This window comes from Bubalus bubalis, chromosome X (genome assembly GCF_019923935.1).
Source record: "Bubalus bubalis isolate 160015118507 breed Murrah chromosome X, NDDB_SH_1, whole genome shotgun sequence".
NCBI lineage: Eukaryota > Metazoa > Chordata > Mammalia > Artiodactyla > Bovidae > Bubalus > Bubalus bubalis.
In genome coordinates this window covers 23,088,731-23,107,704 of record NC_059181.1, presented here as the reverse complement: position 1 = coordinate 23,107,704, position 18,974 = coordinate 23,088,731, and the positions used below count along the sequence as shown (strand labels likewise).

Genomic DNA, 18,974 nt, shown 5'->3' with positions numbered 1-18,974 from the left:
GGTAACCCTTCGTTTTTCATACTTCTGGTTCATTCTCCAGTTTTCATTCAGCCAGCTCTACCTGTTACTCCCGCCCTGTATCCCTGGTGCTGCCTTACTAAGGTAGGAGCCCCTCTGGAAGTCACAGTGCCTCCTGAGTAGGCTCTAGACCCCAGCTACCCAATATAGGAGTCATGAGCCATTAGGGAAAATGTGAATATTCAATTACGTTATAATATCAACGATACATTCCCCAAGTGTGATCACTGTGTCATGGATATTAGGAGAACACCTTTTATACTTATGATATATTAGGTTGGTACAAACGTAATTGCGATTTCAGATTGTGAATTTAAATCATTATAATTAGGCTCAAACGCACCTTTATTAATCAAAATAGGAACCATTACAATCAACACATTTTTGCCAATGAGAAATAAGTTCGTTTATTCCTGTAGCATAAAAATCCGTGCATTTTTCTGCCTCCTGCTGGTTGTGGAAACATTTTCCCTGCAAAAAGTTGTCAAGATGCTTGAAGAAGTGGTAGTCGGTTGGTGAGTGGTCATGTGAATATGGCAGATGAGGCAAAACTTCATAGCCCAATTTGTTCAACCTTTGATGTGTTGATTGTGCGACACGGGCATTATTGTGGAGAACTAGGCCCCTTCATCTCATTGATTTGTTGAGCATGCTTCTCAGATACAACGGTTTCGCTGGGATTCAAAAAGCTCTAGTGGATCAGACTGGCAGCAGACCACCAAACAGTGACCCATGACCTTTTCTGGGAGCAAGTTTGGCTTTGGGAAGTGCTTTGGTACTTATTCTAGGTACAACCACTGAGTTGGTCATGGCCAGTTGTAGTCTAAAATCCACTTTTCATCACACGTCACAATCTGATTGAGAAATAGTTCACTGTTGCATAGAGTAAGTTAAGACAATACTTCAAAACGACAATGTTTTTGATTTGTGGTCAGCTCACGAGGCACCCACTTCTCAAGCTTTTCCACTTTTCCAACTTGCTTTAAATATCAAACGACCATAGAATGGTTGATGTTGAGTTCTTTGGCAACTTCTCACATAGGTGTAAGAGGTAAGCTTCAATGATGGATCTCAAATGGTCGTTGTCAACTTCCAATGGCCAGTCACTATGCTCCTCATCTTCAAGGCTCTCATCTCCTTTACAAAACTTCTTGAACCACCATCGCACTGTATGTTCATTAGCAGTTCCTGGGCCAAATGCATTGTTGATGTTGCAAGTTATCTCTGTAGCTTTATGACCCATTTTGAACTCAAATAAGAAAATTGCTTGAACAAGCAATAAAGGTTTACTGTATAGCAGAGGGAACTACAGTCAATGTCTTTTAATAACCTATAATGGAAAATAATTTCAAAAATAATAAATGTGTATATGTATAACTGAATCACCTTGCTGTGCACCTGAAACATTGTAAGTCAACTATACCTCAATAAAATGTTTAAAAAAAAAAAAGTGGTCGAATTTGCTTTTTGTCTAACATCAATCACTTCCATAGTCTAAAATACATATAAAATACACAGCAAGTAATGTCATTAACAAAAAAAACAAGTCGAGAAATGAACATTAAAATGATATATAACATAATCACATTTATTTAAGAATGCATTCCAATACCAAATGGCAAAGTTCAACAATGCAAAACCACAATTACTTTGGCACCAACCTAATATATAAGTATCTAGAGGTAGTCATTACACCTGCAACTTACTATCAAAATGGTTTGGCCAAAAAGGTGGAGAGGCAAGGAACATAGGAGTAGGGATGGATAGAAGGGTAAAGAGATTGAAAAGCAAATATGTAGAGTGGCTGATGAATCTAGGTGCTAGACACGGGTGTTAACTGTATTGTTCTTATCATTTTTTCTAAGGTCTGAAATTTTCGAAATAAAAATTTTGGTTTGGGAGAGACACTGTGAATAACCTAATTATCCAACAATAAGGAAACAGTCAAATAAATTACAATATTGCATATTTATTAGCACCACGCTCTAACCAACTGAGCTAACCGGCCCTCATAATATTGCATATTTACATGGGGAAATACACAGTCATTAAAAGGAGTTTTTAAAACTCAACAACAAAAAAAAAAACAAACAACCCTATCCAAGAATGGGCAGAAGACTGAAACAGACATTTCTCCAAAGAAGACATACAGATGGCCAATAGACACATGAAAAGATGCTCAGTATCATTAATTATTAGAAAAATGCAAATCAAAACTACAATAAGGTACCACCTCACATGGGTCAGAATGGCTATTATTAAAAAGTCTACAAATAACAAATGCTGGACAGAATGTGGAGAAAAGGGAACCCTCCTACACTGTTGGTGGGCATATAAGTTGGTGCAGCCACAATGGAAAATAGTGCAGAGATTCCTCAGAAAACTAAAAATAAAATTAGCATATGATCTAGCAATCCAAACAAAACTATAAATCAAAAAGATACATGCATCCCTATGTTCATAGTAGCACTATTCACAATAGCCAAGACATGGAAACATCCTAAATGTCCACTGAAATATGATGGATAACTAAGATGTAATACACATACACAATGGAATGCCACTCAGCCATAAAAGAATGAAATAATGCCATTTGCAGCAACATGAATGCAAATAGAGATTATCATACCAAGTGAATTAAATCAGAAAGATAAATACCATCTGATATGACTTATATGTGGAATCTGAAATATGACACAAATTAACCCATCTATGAAGCAGAAACAGACTCACATAGACAACAGATTGGTGTTTACCAAGGGGGAGGGGGTTGGGGAAGGGATGAAGTGAGAGGTTGGGGTTAGCAGATACAACCTTTTATACATAGAACGGAGGCTTTCCAGGTGGCACAGTGGTGAAGAATCCGCCTGCCAATGCAGGACACGTGGGTTTGATCCCTGGGTTGGGAAAATCCCCTGGAAGAAGGAAATGGCAACCCACTCCAGTATTCTTGCCTGGAAAATTCTATGGACAGACTACAGTCTGTCCTCTATGGAGGAGCCTGGCAGACTACAGTCCATGGGGTAGCAAAGAGTCGGACATGACTGAGCACTCATGCAAACAATAAGATCCTACTGTGTAGCTTAGGGAACTATTCAATGTCCTGTAATAAACCATAATGGAAAAGAATACGAAAAATGTGTGTGTATATATGTGTGTATACATACATATATAATTGAATCACTTTTCTGTACAGCAGGAATTAACACAACATTGTAAATCAACTATACTTCAATTTAAAAATGAAAAAAGTTTTTAAGGAAAAAAGCAGTCGTCTGAAAAAGGTCTTACTATAATTAGAGCCATTCTACTTAAAAAAAAAAGCCTACCAGAGCTATTGTATTCTAAAAAAAAAAAAAAAATCTCAAACAGAACATGCTACTGTATGCAGAAATTCCTAATGGGGTCTGAGGCCCATGCTACCTTCATGAAATGTTTTTGATGCTCTTGTAAGACAAGAGGGTGCAGGGTGATTGTGACGAGGTTCTCAATTAAGGTAGGTGAGGGTTACTGGATCCTTCCCTGAAGGAGATATGTTTTTGGCTGAGGGAAAGTGAGTGACATCAACTAGCACCTTGATCCTCTCTCTCTAGAGATCTTGTTTGTTGGCTCTTAAAATACATGTGTCCTTGAACTTCCCAGATGGCTCAGTGGTAAAGAATCTGCCTGCCAATGCAGGAGATGCAGGTTTGATCCCAGGGTCGGGAAGATTCCCCTGGAGAAGGGAATGGCAACCCACTCTTGCCTGGAGAATTCCATGGACAGAGGAGCCTGATGGGCTACAGTCTATAGGGTCGCAAAGAGTTGGACACGACTGAGACTGAGTGCACACACACATACGAACAGATTAGTGAGAAACCTGCCCCTCTCTATGTCATGAGGTCAAACCGAATTATAAGTACATTTCACCACAGGGCCACAATTTCTGCCCTTGGCTTGGGCAATCCCTCTCCCATCAGCCCTCGTCACTCAGTTCTATGTCCCGTGGATCTCAGGATTCCTCAGCATAATACCTGGCACATTGCAGGTGTTTACTATTTCCTGATGAGCACTGAAAATTAAAATACCTAGTAAGTTTCAGTATTAACTTACAATAGCAAATAAAATTCAGGGGTTCAAGATTAACATTTGCTGGTAATGGTAAATTCCTTTAATAGATGATCACTTCATTCTATATATCTGCTTGGGCGTATTCCAATCTTTATAGTTAGGGGAAGAAGAGCCAGAAGGTAGACAGGAAGGTGATAATAAAGTGGCAGTATGGTGTGTCGGGCCAGAGGGACATTTTGAGAATGACTTCACAAATAGAGTGGCTGGAGTATGTGAGCAACAATCATAGCCAAAGTCACCACCCAGATTCAAGTCATTTTAATTCCAGAAGCGGGAGGGTAGGGGGGGGCGTGGTTAGGATCTAGTCCTAATAGTGGATGGTGAGTTAACAGAATGTCTTGTTGTCATGGAAGCAGGAACAGTTAAGTCAAGGTCACAATATACTCATCATCGAGGTTAACTGAGGCAAAACCTTAAGTTAACCATTACAGTGAATGAAGAAGCTTCAAAGCCAGTCACGCTAAAATCACTATGTTTCTTGGAAAATGATCAGTTTACAGAGCTGGGACCTTCAGCCAACAAACTTGAAGATAATTAACATTCGAGGTTAAGAGCTCCCTTAGCAGGAAGCTGGTTTCATCCAGGAAACACTGTGTCACTAACTTCCCACAACAAAAGCACGGCCAACATCTACTGAGCACCAACCATGAGCCATGCGCTGTGGGGCATTTTTTCAAGTTCACGGGTGCAACATGGTTCAATGCTATCATTTCCATTTTGTAGAAACGGACACTGAAGTGTATGCAGTGGGATTAAGTGATTTGTCCAAGCTCACACACATGGTAGGCAATGGAAATCAAGCTTTGAGTACAAGTCCACACAGACCAGTTATGGTATTTCCAGAGAGAGACAACAGGCACACTAACAAGGGTGGGTCCTTCGAATAAGTAAATAAAGTAAATGAAGTGTAAGTAAGTGAAGGAGGTAGCAATCTGATGGCTCCGAAGTGGTAACACTAGACAAACATGAGATTATGCAATTTCCTGATTGTTTAACAGAACAAATTTAGACAAAACCCCACCATTACTAATAGAGACTGTTTGCTAGAAAGAACTGCACTGGGGTTTAACAGTACATTAGGTAGGAAAAAACGGTATGTTATATTGAAAGAAAAAAAGCGTACGTTTAAAAGCTCCATCTACCTGAATTTTAACTGTGGTTTCGCTCCTAATTTTGCTTAGGTAAGATACTTAAATCATCTACGCTTCAACGTCCTCCTTCAAGAGAGGGAAACATCTATTTCACCTGGATGGAATTGAGCTCCATCTGTCTACTACTGTGTCTGGTCAAAAGTGGTACACAAAGGGAAGTTGCCTTCACCTCCTAGAAAGAATAATTTCTGGCTCCCTCTGGAAGAGGCAGCCAAGATGTTAGGTCAAGTAGCTGGCGCTGCAGGCAGCCTCTTCATTACCTGGTGCACCGCCTTTCTTGAGTGTAAAACTGGGGAGGTTGGACAGAGAATCTCTAAGCTCAAGCGCCCACTGAATCAATCTATGGGGATAAGATTTTCATTTAGACACCTTGCAATTATTTATCCTGCACCAGCCTTGCCTAATGTACAATCTGGGACAACTCTGGAGAGAGCATTGCTAGGAGCGAGTAGCCAAGAAAAGGAGCTAGAAATCAAGAAAAAGAGTACATACATATATTTACATTTGTTTTCCACAAACACACACACACACAGAAACAAATCCTCCAACGATGCTTTGGATAAAGGACAATTGGGTTAGGGGCTGACCCGGTGGTCCAGTGATTAAGAATCCACCTTGCAATGCAAGGGATACTGGTTCAATCCCTGGTCCGGGAAGACCCCACATGCCACAGAGGAACTAAGACCGTCGCCACATCTACTGAGCCTGCACTCTAGAGCCCAGGAGCCACAACTACCGAATCCCACGCACCTAGAGCCTGTGATCCACAAGAGAAGCCACTGCAATGAGAAGCCCACACACACAACAGAGAGTTGCCCCCACAACTAGAGAAAAGCCTACGCAAAGCAACAAAGACCCGCCAAAGTCGAAAAAGTATACCTGTGGCGGATTCATTTTGATATTTGGCAAAACTAATACAATTATGTAAAATTTAAAAATAAAATAAAATTAAAAAAATAATAATAATCTTTTAAAAAAAAAAAAAAAAGGACACCTGGGTTAACACTTAACATATACCCAGAAACCACCTCTATTACACAAACCTCCAAGGGAGAGGTAGAGAAAGCATGCCACAAACGCATGGGATGCAAGCATTCTGGCTGGCTGATAATATACTGACGTATTTGTCCCAACTTCTCATTCATTTAGAAGCCCTTCAAAGGCAGCAACTATGCCTCAAGGATTCCGCAACGCTTCTCAGTTTCCACTTCATTCTGAATCCAGAAAGTTTGACAAATGCTGACGGACTCCTGGGAATTCCCTGGTGGTTCGATGGCTAGGACTCGGTGCTTTCACTGCCAGGGCCCAGGTTCAATGCCCGGGAACTAAGATCCCACAAGTCGCATGGCACGGTCAGAAAAAAACAAAAGTTGATGGACTCCTAAACATCTTAAGTGTTAACCTTCAGCATCTCAAAGACTTTATCGCTTAGTGTTTCAGAGCTCTTGGGCAAAAATTTTAACAGATCTAACACAGTTCTTAACACTGGAAGCACATTATAGTCACCAGTAAGTAAAAAATACCAGCACCTAGATCCTACTCTCAGAGACTAATTTAACTGGCGTCTACGGGGCTTTTTTTGGTGGGGGGCAGGGGTGGGGGCGGGCAGAGGGCACTGGTTTTAGGAGTTCCCCAGATAATTCTCAGGAGTGCTCAAGGCTGAGATTCACTGACCAGCATCTAATCACAGAAAATTCAACAGCAGGATAAACCAAAGACCTCCTCAGGCTAAGACAGTGGCTGAGCATCCCAAACTTTTTCACTGACCCATCTATTTTTAGTCTCTATTTTCCTGTTTGAGTTTTGTTTCAGCCTCCTAGGAAACTGTGCACACTGGAGCACATGACAGGACCAATACAGGAATGTTAACATAGCAAAACTTTCTGCTTAATGCTTTTTACTTCACCTCAGAAGCAAGAGGAAAAATTAACCAAATCTATACAAAGTGCACAGTCACGTATTAAGGAATATCTGCTACCAAGCTTGAGGAAACAAAACACTGTACTCTTCTAGGACAGATCCAAGGTAGGGTCGGGTAAACCCTGAGTCTGCTCTGGTCAACGAAAATGTAGCAATTCGCTGGGAAAAGATGTGCGTGTTACACAGCACTTGGGATACTTAACTTCATGCCTTGAGAAAATGTTAAAAGAAATACATAGTGATTTATTCCCAAGAGTGACAACCATTCTACACTGACCTCCACGCCCTAGTAAGAAAGAAACATTGACACGACTCAAATGATGGAGTGGAATCAGAGGTCAAGTCTAAAAATGAAAAAGTCCCAACTACTTGGGTGATGCTTAGGGAAATAACCTACCAAGTTAGAACCCCAAATATTCAATCACAAGGAATATAAACATCAACCTGTGTAACAGATGACAAATAGCTTACTGTAGTTTTTGTGCTATTTATTATAGCAGAAAGAATCATCTCCGACAGGATGAGACACTGACTGGGAAAGGAGGTATCCTCAAGGGATATGAAGGAAATCAAACCCAGCTCTGCCACAAATATGGTGAAACGGGCTCCCTGAAGATGCTTTCAGGCTAGCTTCAATGAATGCCAGGTACCCATTCATAGTTCCCAGGTACCCATTATAGTTCCCTTAGCACATTTTCTCTAAGTTAGCTAATTTACCAAAAAGAATTAAGTGGGCAAGAACAGCAAGAATCTCAAGTAATAGACAAGGAGCTGCCATCACCAAATTTTACCAGAAATTACAAGGCAAAAGTTAGCATATGATATTTAGCTGAAATCAGCAAGTTCTCCTTTTGGAGAGAATTTATAAATATTCTACTCTGTGACAAAACAGCAACGAGAGAGAAAGATACAGGGTCTTGATCATTGCTGCTGTGCAAATGAACAGCAGAACTGAGTAAGAGAGTTGACTGCAAACATCCCAGCAGAGAGGACAATGAATTCCAGAGGGATTTAGTAACAATTTACATACTGCTCTAGGTGATAAATCTGACCATGATAAAAGCATTGTAAATGATTGAGTATATTAAAACTCAGACTGTGCACTAAATAAAAAGGAAACATATTCATTGTCAACATACGTAAATAGATGGGCAAAAGCTGTAAGCCTACGGCACAAAAACTGGATAAAGAATTAGAGATGATATTCTTCTCACAAGCCTTTAATTGTATACTTTGATAATTATTTTATTAAAGAAGAGAGCACAACAGGAAACAACAGTTACACAGAACAATAGCTTACTGTGCAAAGTAGACACAGGGAGTTCACACAAATGATTAAAACTCCAGAGCCCAGACAGACTTTATTTTTCTGGGCTCCAAAATCACTGCAGATAGTGACTGCAGCCATGAAGTTAAAAGATGCTTGCTCCTTGGAAGAAAAGTTATGACTAACCTAGACAGCATATTAACAAGCAGAAATGTTACTTTGCCAACAAAGGTCCGTCTAGTCAAAGCTATGGTTTCTCCAGGAGTCATATATGGATGTGAGAGTTGGACTATAAAGAAAGCTGAGTGCCAAAGAATTGATGCTTTTGAACTGTGGTGTTGGAGAAGACTCTTGAGAGTCCCTTGGACTGCAAGGAGATCCAACCAGTCCATCCTAAAGGAAATCAGTCCTAATATTCATTGGAAGGACTGATGCTGAAGCTGAAACTTCAATACTTTGGCCACCTGATGCGAAGAACTGACTCATTTGAAAAGACCGGGATGCTGGGAAAGATTGATGGCAAGAGAAGGGGATGACAGAGGATGTGATGGTTGGATGGCATCACCGATTCAATGAACATGAGTTTGAGTCAACTCCAGGAGTTGGTGATGGACAGGGAGGCCTGGCATGCTGCAGTCCATGGGGTTGCAAAGAGTTGGCCACAGCTGAGCGACTGAACTGAACCAGAGCCCGGTGAATAAACGGTCAAGGGCACTTTACACACATTAAAATGAACAAAATAAACCCACAAGGGGAAAAAAACAAAACTTTTAGCTTCTACGTTACCTATTACACAAAGTCATAAAACCTCATTTTGGGAGGGCTGCAGAGAAACCAGTACACTTCAACTCTGGGGACAGCCCTATAGATTAAAGCTATACAATCCCTCGAAGTCTTTCATGTGGTAATTCCACACAGGGGCACAGATCCTAGAGCTAAGCCACCGATCACCTGGATGAACCTTAGCTATCCCAAAGTCACCCTCCAGATAGCCAAGACTGAAGCAACTTAGCAGCAGCAGCAGCAAGCAGGGCAAACGGAGCTTAAACAAGAACAACAAAAATAAATAAATAAATAAAAATAAATGCAAAATAAGAGCAATCACAGCACACTTCTTTAACAGGGAGCCAAACTTAGAGGTTGCAAACTTTCTGTAAAGGGCCAGAAGGTAAACAGTTTGGCTTTGTGGGCCAGTCTCCATGGCAACTACTCAACTGTGCTGCTGCAGAGGTTCAGAAGCCACATATGCTATGTAATGAATGGACATGGCTGTGGTCCAATAAAGCTTTATTTACAAAAATAGGTGAGCCAAAACCTAGAGCATGTACAACATAAAGACCAAACCCTAATGGGAACTATGGACTTTGGGGGATAATGATGGATCAGTGTTGGTTCATCAGTTGTAAAAAACGGCCCACACTGATGCAGGATGTTGATGGTGAGGACATTTTATTTTTGGAGGTAGGTATGGGAGTTCCCTCTACTTTCTGCCCATTTTGCTGTGAACCTAAAACTACTCTTAAAAATGAAGTCTATTAACTGTAAGACAAAAACAGGTAGCCGGCCCTTAAGACTATAGCATTCCAAGGGGGAAAAAAAAAAGGATTTGCCCAATTCTGGAATCAGATAATCATGGAAGCAAAATATCAGTAACAGAACGCACACAAAATGAAAAGGAAAAATGGTGGTATTTTCTGCCTCCATCCAGTAATAAGACCAAGGTTTCCCAAATCTTGCCAACAACCCGATCAATTTCCTGAGGTTTAATGGGAGGAAACCACTCAGTCATCCGTAGGTCGGTATTGTGACCTGTCCCCTCTTCGGAAGCATACCTAACTGCCAAGACAACAATCAGAGCCGGAACTACACCTGAAGTGCTCAGAGTCTCATAAACCATGTTGAAATCCAGTCATATCAGATCTTTAGGGCCCAAAAGGTCAATTTGTCCTTTAAATTTAAATACTGACCCCATGCCGTCTATGGGGTCACACAGAGTCAGACACGACTGAAGCGACTTAGCAGTAGCAGCAACATGCATTAAGCCACATTAGATATCTGTCCCCGAAATGGAATTATTCTTGTCCCCTTCCAATTCTGAATCACTGGCTTTCGTCTCTAAACAGGTGAGTTGAATTCTTGGCAGCGCCTTAGAGCAGAATAGCCTGACTGCTGACAGAAAACCAGAGACAAATCCATTCTTCTCCCCAGTAGTAATCAGGCTTTAAGAAGTATGACTTTACAAACCCAAGGCTTTTCAAAGAGCAGTCATTTGGAAGCAAAGTCAACTTTTCAGTGGGCACTGGAACCTTAAAATACCTTCTCAAGGAAAAGAGAAGGTAGCTGGGCTCTTGAACCTCAAAAAGAGTCCAACAGGGAAACTGGCTGCTGCCTCCTAATAGCTGAAGGCTCCAAAGTTCGCAGAACCAGTGTTAATTATGGTAGAAATCTTTTCTGTGAAAAGGCAGAGTTGTCAGACAACCTCTCTTCTGGCGGCTTTATTTCAGAGATGCTATATTTAAACGTGGGGACCTTACAGAAGTTTGCACTTATATAACCACTGACTAAATTAAAGCGACATGATGTTTAATAACCTTTAGATGAAGTCAATAATCACCACTTACTGAGCGCCCACTCAGGGTAGAAAGCAAACAGCTGAGGTTGAGAGAGGTTATGGAGAAGAGGTGAGTGCCCACCCTCCAGAGAGAGACAGTTTAGAGTAAAATCAAGTAACAGAAGCAAATATCTTTAACACAAGTGTGGCTGTGCAAAAGACAAGGGCAAAGGAACTGGAAAATAAAACAGATGGTCTATAGAGAGAGGATCAGAGTGATTAATGAAGGAACCAGAAGAGGACAGGGTAAAGCTGAAAGATGAAAAGCATGTCCAGGTGAAAATGTGAATCATTTCCTATGAACACATTTGAGATCCAGAAGGTTCTACCTTTAAGTTATATTGCACAGTCCAAGTTCTCCTTCTCTTATATCACTAAGAGAACTTTTAACTCATAACAACCACTTAATAGGAAGACCCCGGGCTTTTTCACAAAGAACCACCATAACATGAACTGCCATTTAAAGACAGTTAATTGGTCCAAAATTCCTGAGAGTACCAGATTTATAGGGGGAAAAGAGAGTAAAAGTTGTACTGAGATATAAAAATCAATAAATGTTTATTTTGAACATTAAAATGTAATATTTCTATTACTCTTAATAAGGAATACATACAGTCTGAAGCCTTATTGTCCAATAGAAATACGAGAGCCACACGTCATTTTAAACGTCACATAAAAAGAAACAGGTGAGATGTTTGATGCTTTATTTAATGCAAATGCTCCCAAAATTACCATTTCAACATGGAATCAATATAAAAGTATATTGAGATATTTCACTATTTTTATATTGTCTTTGAAATCCAATACCTCATACTTCCCTGGTGGCTCAGACGGTAAAGCGTCTGCCTACAATGCGGGAGACCTGGGTTTGATCCCCGGGTCAGGAAGATCTCCTGGAGAAGGAAATGGCAACCCACTCCAGTATTCTTGCCTGGAAAATCCCATGGACAGAGGAGCCTCTTAGGCTGCAATCCATGGGGTCGCAAAGAGTCGGACATGACTGAGCGACTTCACCTTATACTTAGATCTCAATTCACAGGCTAAATTTCTATCAGAAATAATTGGCCTACAATTAGATTTCATCAAATTTACAGTTCAGGTAGATTCACATATTTAAACTGTTCTAAACATACTTAAAAGTTTTCCAATTAACTGAATCAAGTTTAAACTTAAATTAAATCAACTCAGTTTCCCAGTTTTAATCACATCAGCCACATTTCAAGAGCTCAATAGGTTCAAGTGGCTAGTGGTGACAAAACTGGACAAAAAAGGTCGAAATACATAGAAAGATAATCCCTGGAATCAAAAATTCAAACCTAATTACTAAAAGAAACATAAAAAAACCAAAGCAAAATGTATAACACAAATTAAAGGATTAAAGACAGAAAATGCAAGGAAATTATAGATGTTTATCATTACAGATAATAGATCCGTCATATCAACAAATATAAACTGGTTGAACTTAGCCACATAAAGAAATGGTCTGGCTCACAAAGCAAAACCCAACTTTAAGTTTTCAAGACAATATTTAAAACAAAGTAATTCAGAAAGTTTCAGGAAAATTAAAACAAGGAAAAAAGGGCTCCAGATCTCAATGTTAAATAAGGTTGCATATTTAAAGCCAAAAAGCACTGAACTAGTAAAAGCGTAGCACTCTGTATCCTAAAGGGTGTATCTCGCAATGACAGTTAAGGATATCTATGCGGCAAATGTAACATTAACAGGCACAAAGCAAAAATCATAGGCAATGTGTGGAGAAACAGAATCGTGTTACTAGGAGACTCGAACCTCTCTTAGCCCATGACAGGCCCAGTAAATTAAAAAAAACAAAGGTTATAGAAAATTCAAATAACATAATACAGCAGATTTGATATATCAGACCCTGTGACCTGAGAAGAGAACACAACCTTATTTTTGCTTCCCAAGGAACAATGACAAGAAATGAGCCCTGACTGGACTACAAAACAAACATCAAGAAATTAAAGAAATAATGATTCAGATAGCATTCTCTGATCACAACGCAACAAAACTACACATCAACAAAATGAGAATACAGGGTACATTTACACTGGAAATTTAATAACTCTTAGTTAACTTAAGAAGAAAACGAAGATGAAGAAGAGCTGCGGGGAAAAAGGATCAAATACTATACATATCAGCTGCTAAAGCAGTGTTCAGAGGAATGCTTGTCACCTTCAATACTGAAATAAATAACAAAGAAATGAATTTTCCCATTCAAAAAGAAAAAAATAACAACACTGAGCAGATCAGGGGGGATTAATAAACCCAAAGTAGACGTTAATGAACTAGGAAACAAAAGTCATAAAGCTAAGAACTAAATCCAATCATATAAATCAACAACTAATCTCATCAAAGGGGGGGGGATATAGAAGGAATAAAAGGGGAACAGCCACAGAGAAAATTAAGACTAAGAGACTACTATCTCAGCTATGCAAACTGACTTTAAAACCTTGATGACTAGGATAATTTTCTAGAGAAATATATCAAAATGGACTCTAGCAGAGACATAAAATCTATACAGATCAATACCACAGACTAGAGAAACCTGTCAAAGAGCAATAGTTCCCAAGACACACTAGGTTTAAAAGGTTCTGTAGGTGGATTCTACCAAATCTTAAAAGAACAGATAGTTCAAAGGATAAACTATGATCTTAGGGCAGAAAAACAATTTCTCCTGAAACAAGCATGACACTGACAAGAAAATCTAATAGACTGCACATACACACAACACCCAGAGCCAAATTGCACGGAGATCAATATAATGAACCCAGGAATTCATCATACTATTCTCTCTAGTTCTGTGTATGCTTAAAATTTTCCATAATAAAAAGCTAATGTTTGACTCGATAAAAAATACTGAATCATTACGCTGTACACCTGAAACTAATCTTATAAATCAACTACTCTTCAATTTAAAAGTTTTCTTTACTCAAATAGAAAATAATTCTATCGAGATGCCCTTCTTATCAAAAGTTTGACAACCATGTGGTAGAACTGTAGGAAGATAGGTACTCGCAGAAACTTCCAGTGAGAGGATAAACAGACAACCTTGATATGGAAGGCAATTTAACAATATTTATCCAAATTTCAAGGCTTCCCTGGTGGCTCAGACGGTAAAGAGTCTGCCTGCAAGGCGGGAGACCCAGTGATCCAAATTTCAAATGCACATAGCCTTTGATGTAGAAATCCCATTTTGAGGAATCTGTCCTATACAAATACTCACACATGCATGAAAGGACGGATGCAATAATTCACTGTAACATGGGTTGTCACAGCAAAGACTGGAAACAACTTGCTAGCCATCAACGGGGAGCTGGCTAAGGAATATAGTACATCATACAAACTCTCAGATGCCATAAAAAGAAAAAGGAAGTTCTGCAGTTATAGATATGGAAAGTCGTCTGAGGAATTAAGTAAAAAGCAAGGTAGACACAAAAGTATTACGAGTTGCCAGTTATGTTAAAATGGGGAGGCAAGTGGACGAATGTTGGAAGCTGACTTTTCTATGTCGTTTTGCACCTTCTGAATCTGGAACCATGTAACTATAATCTCAGACCAAAAAGAACCTTTTTTTTTTTTTAATCACACCCTTTGGAATTGCACTATTGCAATTATAAACTCATAATCCATTTATAACACCTGCTATTCTTGTGACAGTTGCTAAGTGTGTGAAAGGCCATGTTTTAAGTAAAGACTGAGCTCAAAAGGCATAGAGAAATAAGACCCACAGATGAAAGGGGGACAACTCCAGATCCAGAAGATCATCTTAACTGGTGGTTCTCAACCCTGGTGATGCTGAAGAACCACCCAAAATACCAATGCTCTATACCCCACCCCCCCCCAGAACATTTATAGTAAAGTTTGGGGGATGGGGCAAGGCATGAAAACCATGCCTCTAAATGCTTTATATAGCAGTGGTCTTCAACAGAGGCTGATTTATTTTGCTCCCCTGCAGGACATGGTGCTGTCTGGAAACATGTTGGCTGTCACAACTCAAGGGTGAAGGGAGTGGTGGGTGCTACTGGATCTAGTGAGTAGAGGCCTGGGAGGCCCACAGCGCACAGGACAGAGCCCGCACCTGCCCCACCCCTAAAAATGTCAAGAGCGCTGAGACTGAGGAATCCTCCTTTCAAATAAAATCAGTGCTTCTGCAGTAACATGCAGTTTTAGCCTTCCTTCTTAAACAAGGAAGATCATCTCATTTACTAGTGTGGATATATTCGCATAATAAAGCTATTTCTGTGCCCATAAAAACCACAATTTGTCAGTGTGGTTGTCACAAATACTCTAAACGTGAAATTCCGAGTATATCCTCTCTCCAGTCCCTGTCCAGGTATTCTAGTCAAAAACTCAGGTCCCATTTGTAAAGCAGCCAGGGGGAAAGTCACGAAGTTCACCAAGTGGCAGCCTGTGGATCGACATGGTCCAGCATCTGTTCTGAGCCCTGCGTCTTTTAAAATATATTGAATTGGTGCCAATCAGCTTCCCTTTCTGGAGCCAGCACATATGGGGTGGGGGCAGGGAGGTTGCCACAGTCCCCCCACCCCAAGCTGACTGCTCCCCACCCGGGGCCTTTAGCATTTGAGGTGGCCCTCCCCTGCCGTGTGCTCCAATCACTCTGGGCCATAAAAGCCTCCTAACTCCTGTGCCTTCTCTCCTTAAAAATACCCCCACACCCCTTCTAAATTCTCAAACTCCCACATCACTTGCCAAAATCAGACTGCTATCCAGAGCTGGAAGAACCAAGAGAATGGTAGAAGCTGAAATGGCCTCTTTGTGTGACAACTGTCTACTGTTGTCATTAAAGACAGGTTGCCTGCCACCTGATTCATCTCTGGGCATTACAAAGGAGGCCTGCGTTTCTAGCAAATTCCACCACAATCTTATATATATAGCACTTCTGTGAGCTTCCTTATAAGGAAGACTTCAGTTAGTAAGCTTCTTTCATTATCCGAGATTAGAGTACCCCTCCACTACTCCCCAAATAGGTCAGAAGCTTTATATGGGAAATACCTATCCGAAGATTTGGTAATTTCTTTGTAAAAAGCTCATCCCTCTTCCCTTGAAATTAGGATCACACAGTTTTGGAGCTGTGCTTTAGAGATGACCTTATACAACCCACATGTGTTCTTGAGGAGGAAAATGAACTCCAGTGAATTCAGTCCCTCAGCCAAGGCCAGCAGGCTCTTGAGTCACTGGCACAGCAAGAATTAGAACATTTCTTTCCAGATAATGGTCCCATGGGTTTTCCACAATAACACTATCCCCCACTGTGGTTTTCCTCCTCAAATAACATCTTTGCCAGAACACCTATTAATGTGGTAGATAGGAGCTGCTACAGAAATAAATTAACCAAAATGTCTCCAAGCTACCAGGGCTATCACTTCAACTTGGGAGAGTAGAAGGAGGGAACTAGGAGTCTCTGGATTCTTTTTATGTATTTTATTGTGAATTAACCTGTCTCAGTTTACCCCACTGAAAAGTGGATACCTTCAGACTCTCTCTAAACCACATATTAGGGATGGAAACATGCTATTTATAGCAACAGAGACATTTTCTTTTTAAACTTTGAAGGGGGCGGGGGCTCTGCCTGAAACCTCTAAACTTCTCACAAATGACAGAGATGGTAAAGTAAAACTAATGAAAAGCTTCTGGGAGAGAAGTTTAAGATGCAAAGGTTCACCTATCACCGAATTCTGATTTCCCTCATCATTTGCTGGCAAACTGGTTTCTTAACATTTAATTTGGTCTCAACTAACCAATTCCGCTCGTCCTATCCCAACTGTGAACATCACACGGTGCTCTGGCTCTCCACGAAAGTGCTACCTACTCTGCACTTGGATTTTTATGCCCACCTGACATCATCTCTTGACATTTACCTAAGATTCATTAAACGACCAGCTGCCCCGTTATTCTCCCTTGAGAGCTTAGAACATCTCTGCTGCTCCATTTTCTTTCCCTTCCAGGATGCCTTGCTCTCACTCGATATCTGGCTGCGCACTTTGGTTTTATCACTTTCACGTGTTTCACAACCAGCTGCCCCGCATTCAGCAATTGTGAGTATTCCCTACGTGCTTGCACCGGCACCACTCTGGGGAAACACGGTCCAGTTTTAACAGAACGTCGTGGACTCTATTCCCATCTCAGCTAGGCCTCATGCAGGTTGGGGGCAGGGTCTTCTGTGCTCGAACCTCACTTCGTGGAAGCTGCCCACCAGCCCACCGCACAGGGGAGAAGCGAGGGGACGCAGGAGAGGCACGACGAAAGGTGTGGCACCTGACTCTGCTCTGGCGCCAGGAGCCCACACGTCAGTTCTTCCCCAGCATCTAAGGCATTCGCAGCCCAGGCCACCAACTGCTTTACCAGAACACCACCAAGACAGCAGTTCGAGTCCGGCCGCTCCGGCCACCTTAGGTGGTGCCTCAGAGCACCTTAGAGCAGAAAAGGAACGAAATGTCATTGCATAATTTATTCGACCGCAAGGCGTTTCTAAACAGGTCTTACCCAACACACACACACACACACAAAATAAATAATAATAATAATAAAAAAACCCAACGACCTAAACATAAAACCCTTGAAAAGCCACCCACATTCCGCTCCGAAGTTTTAATGGCCCGGAGGTCTGCGTCAAGCAGATTGGAAGCTAACGACGGCAGGTTTGGGAAGTCCAGCCGCCCGGGTTGATGCTCCTCAGACGCCGTTTCTGTGTGTCGGGGTGAGCCCCCGGCGGGTGTGCGGGTGCCAGGCCCTACCCCTCCGTGCCCCCAAATCCGAGCCTCTGGGAGAGGCCCCGGAACCCCGCCCGTTGTTCCCACGGACTTTGCCCGGAGGCCGCGGACACCCGCGGCGGTGGGCCCGGAAGGTAGCGCCTCCGCACCCTGGGGTCGTGGGGACCGTGGCCCCGCACTTACCGAAGTCCAGGAACTGCTTGATGGAGAGCGGCGACGGCGAGAAGCGCGAGTAGCGCTCAATCTGCTTGGGCACCGGCTGCTTCAGCAGCAACCGGAACAGCCGCATCCTCGCCCCGGCAGCGCAGAGACCGGCCGAGACGCTCAGGCGGCCGCAAGGACCGGTGCAGCTGAGCCGCGCGGATTGGGCACGTTCGCCAAGCGCGCACCCCGGCCTCTGCCTCCGCCTCCGCGCCGCTGGTGCAGCCTCCGCAGCACCAGCAGCACAGCAGCCCCCTGGCCGCGGCCGGTTACCCGCGGCTTTCCCAGGCCCCGCCCACGGGGGCGGAGCCGGCCGCCGCACGTACGCGGGGCGCGAGGGGCGCGCGGCCGCACGCGCTGGCTGCTGATTGGCTGCTGCCGCTCTGGCTTTCTTTCGCCCGGGCACAGCCCGGCGCCGGTGCGTCCCTCCTTTCTTCCTGGGACCCAAACAAGCCCGGCAAGTGCAACTGACCCGGGTCCCGTCCCGGGCTAGGTCCTCCGCGGCTGAAAGGTGGCGTAGGTGCAAGGAGACTGGGAAGAGACCCGAAGCCCTCGCCCGGAATCCGATCCTACGAGCTGCTCAAGGCCCCTCTCTACCGAAGGCATCTCTTCCGGGAAGCCCTCCCTGGATCAGCTGACTTTGACTTCAGGGTATTCGTTGCATCTTGATACGTTTTCATTTTCTGTTTACCACTTAATTATAGAGATTGCTTCGTGCCCTCCACCACCATCACCACCGTTGGGCAGAAATAAACTCACTGGTTCGGATTTCTGCCTGCCCGTCACCATTGGACGGAATTCATTATAACGTCATTGATTCTGTTTCGTGCCCCCCCCGCCCCCCCGCCCCGACCCTTCACCTTCGGACGGGATTGTTAGGTCAGTGCCTTCCTATTTCGTGACTCACCGCCCCTGGTTCCCACCAACCCTCCCTTACCACCCTC

The 18,974-nt window shown here is 42.4% G+C and overlaps 1 protein-coding gene across 2 annotated transcripts in view; it reads right to left on the bottom strand.

The window, feature by feature from the left end:
• Window positions 1-18,285, bottom strand: part of PDK3 (pyruvate dehydrogenase kinase 3) — an 80,546-nt gene extending 62,261 nt beyond the window's left edge. Inside the window, exon 1 of one of the 2 annotated variants that reach the window (XM_006072176.4) lies at window positions 18,013-18,285. In XM_006072176.4, coding sequence (XP_006072238.1) covers window positions 18,013-18,118 — 106 coding nt within the window. In that variant the 5' untranslated portion in view covers window positions 18,119-18,285. The remainder of the gene's footprint in view (window positions 1-18,012) is intronic. The other variant, XM_006072175.4, reaches the window with a different exon arrangement.
• Between the last annotated feature and the right edge of the window lie 689 nt (window positions 18,286-18,974).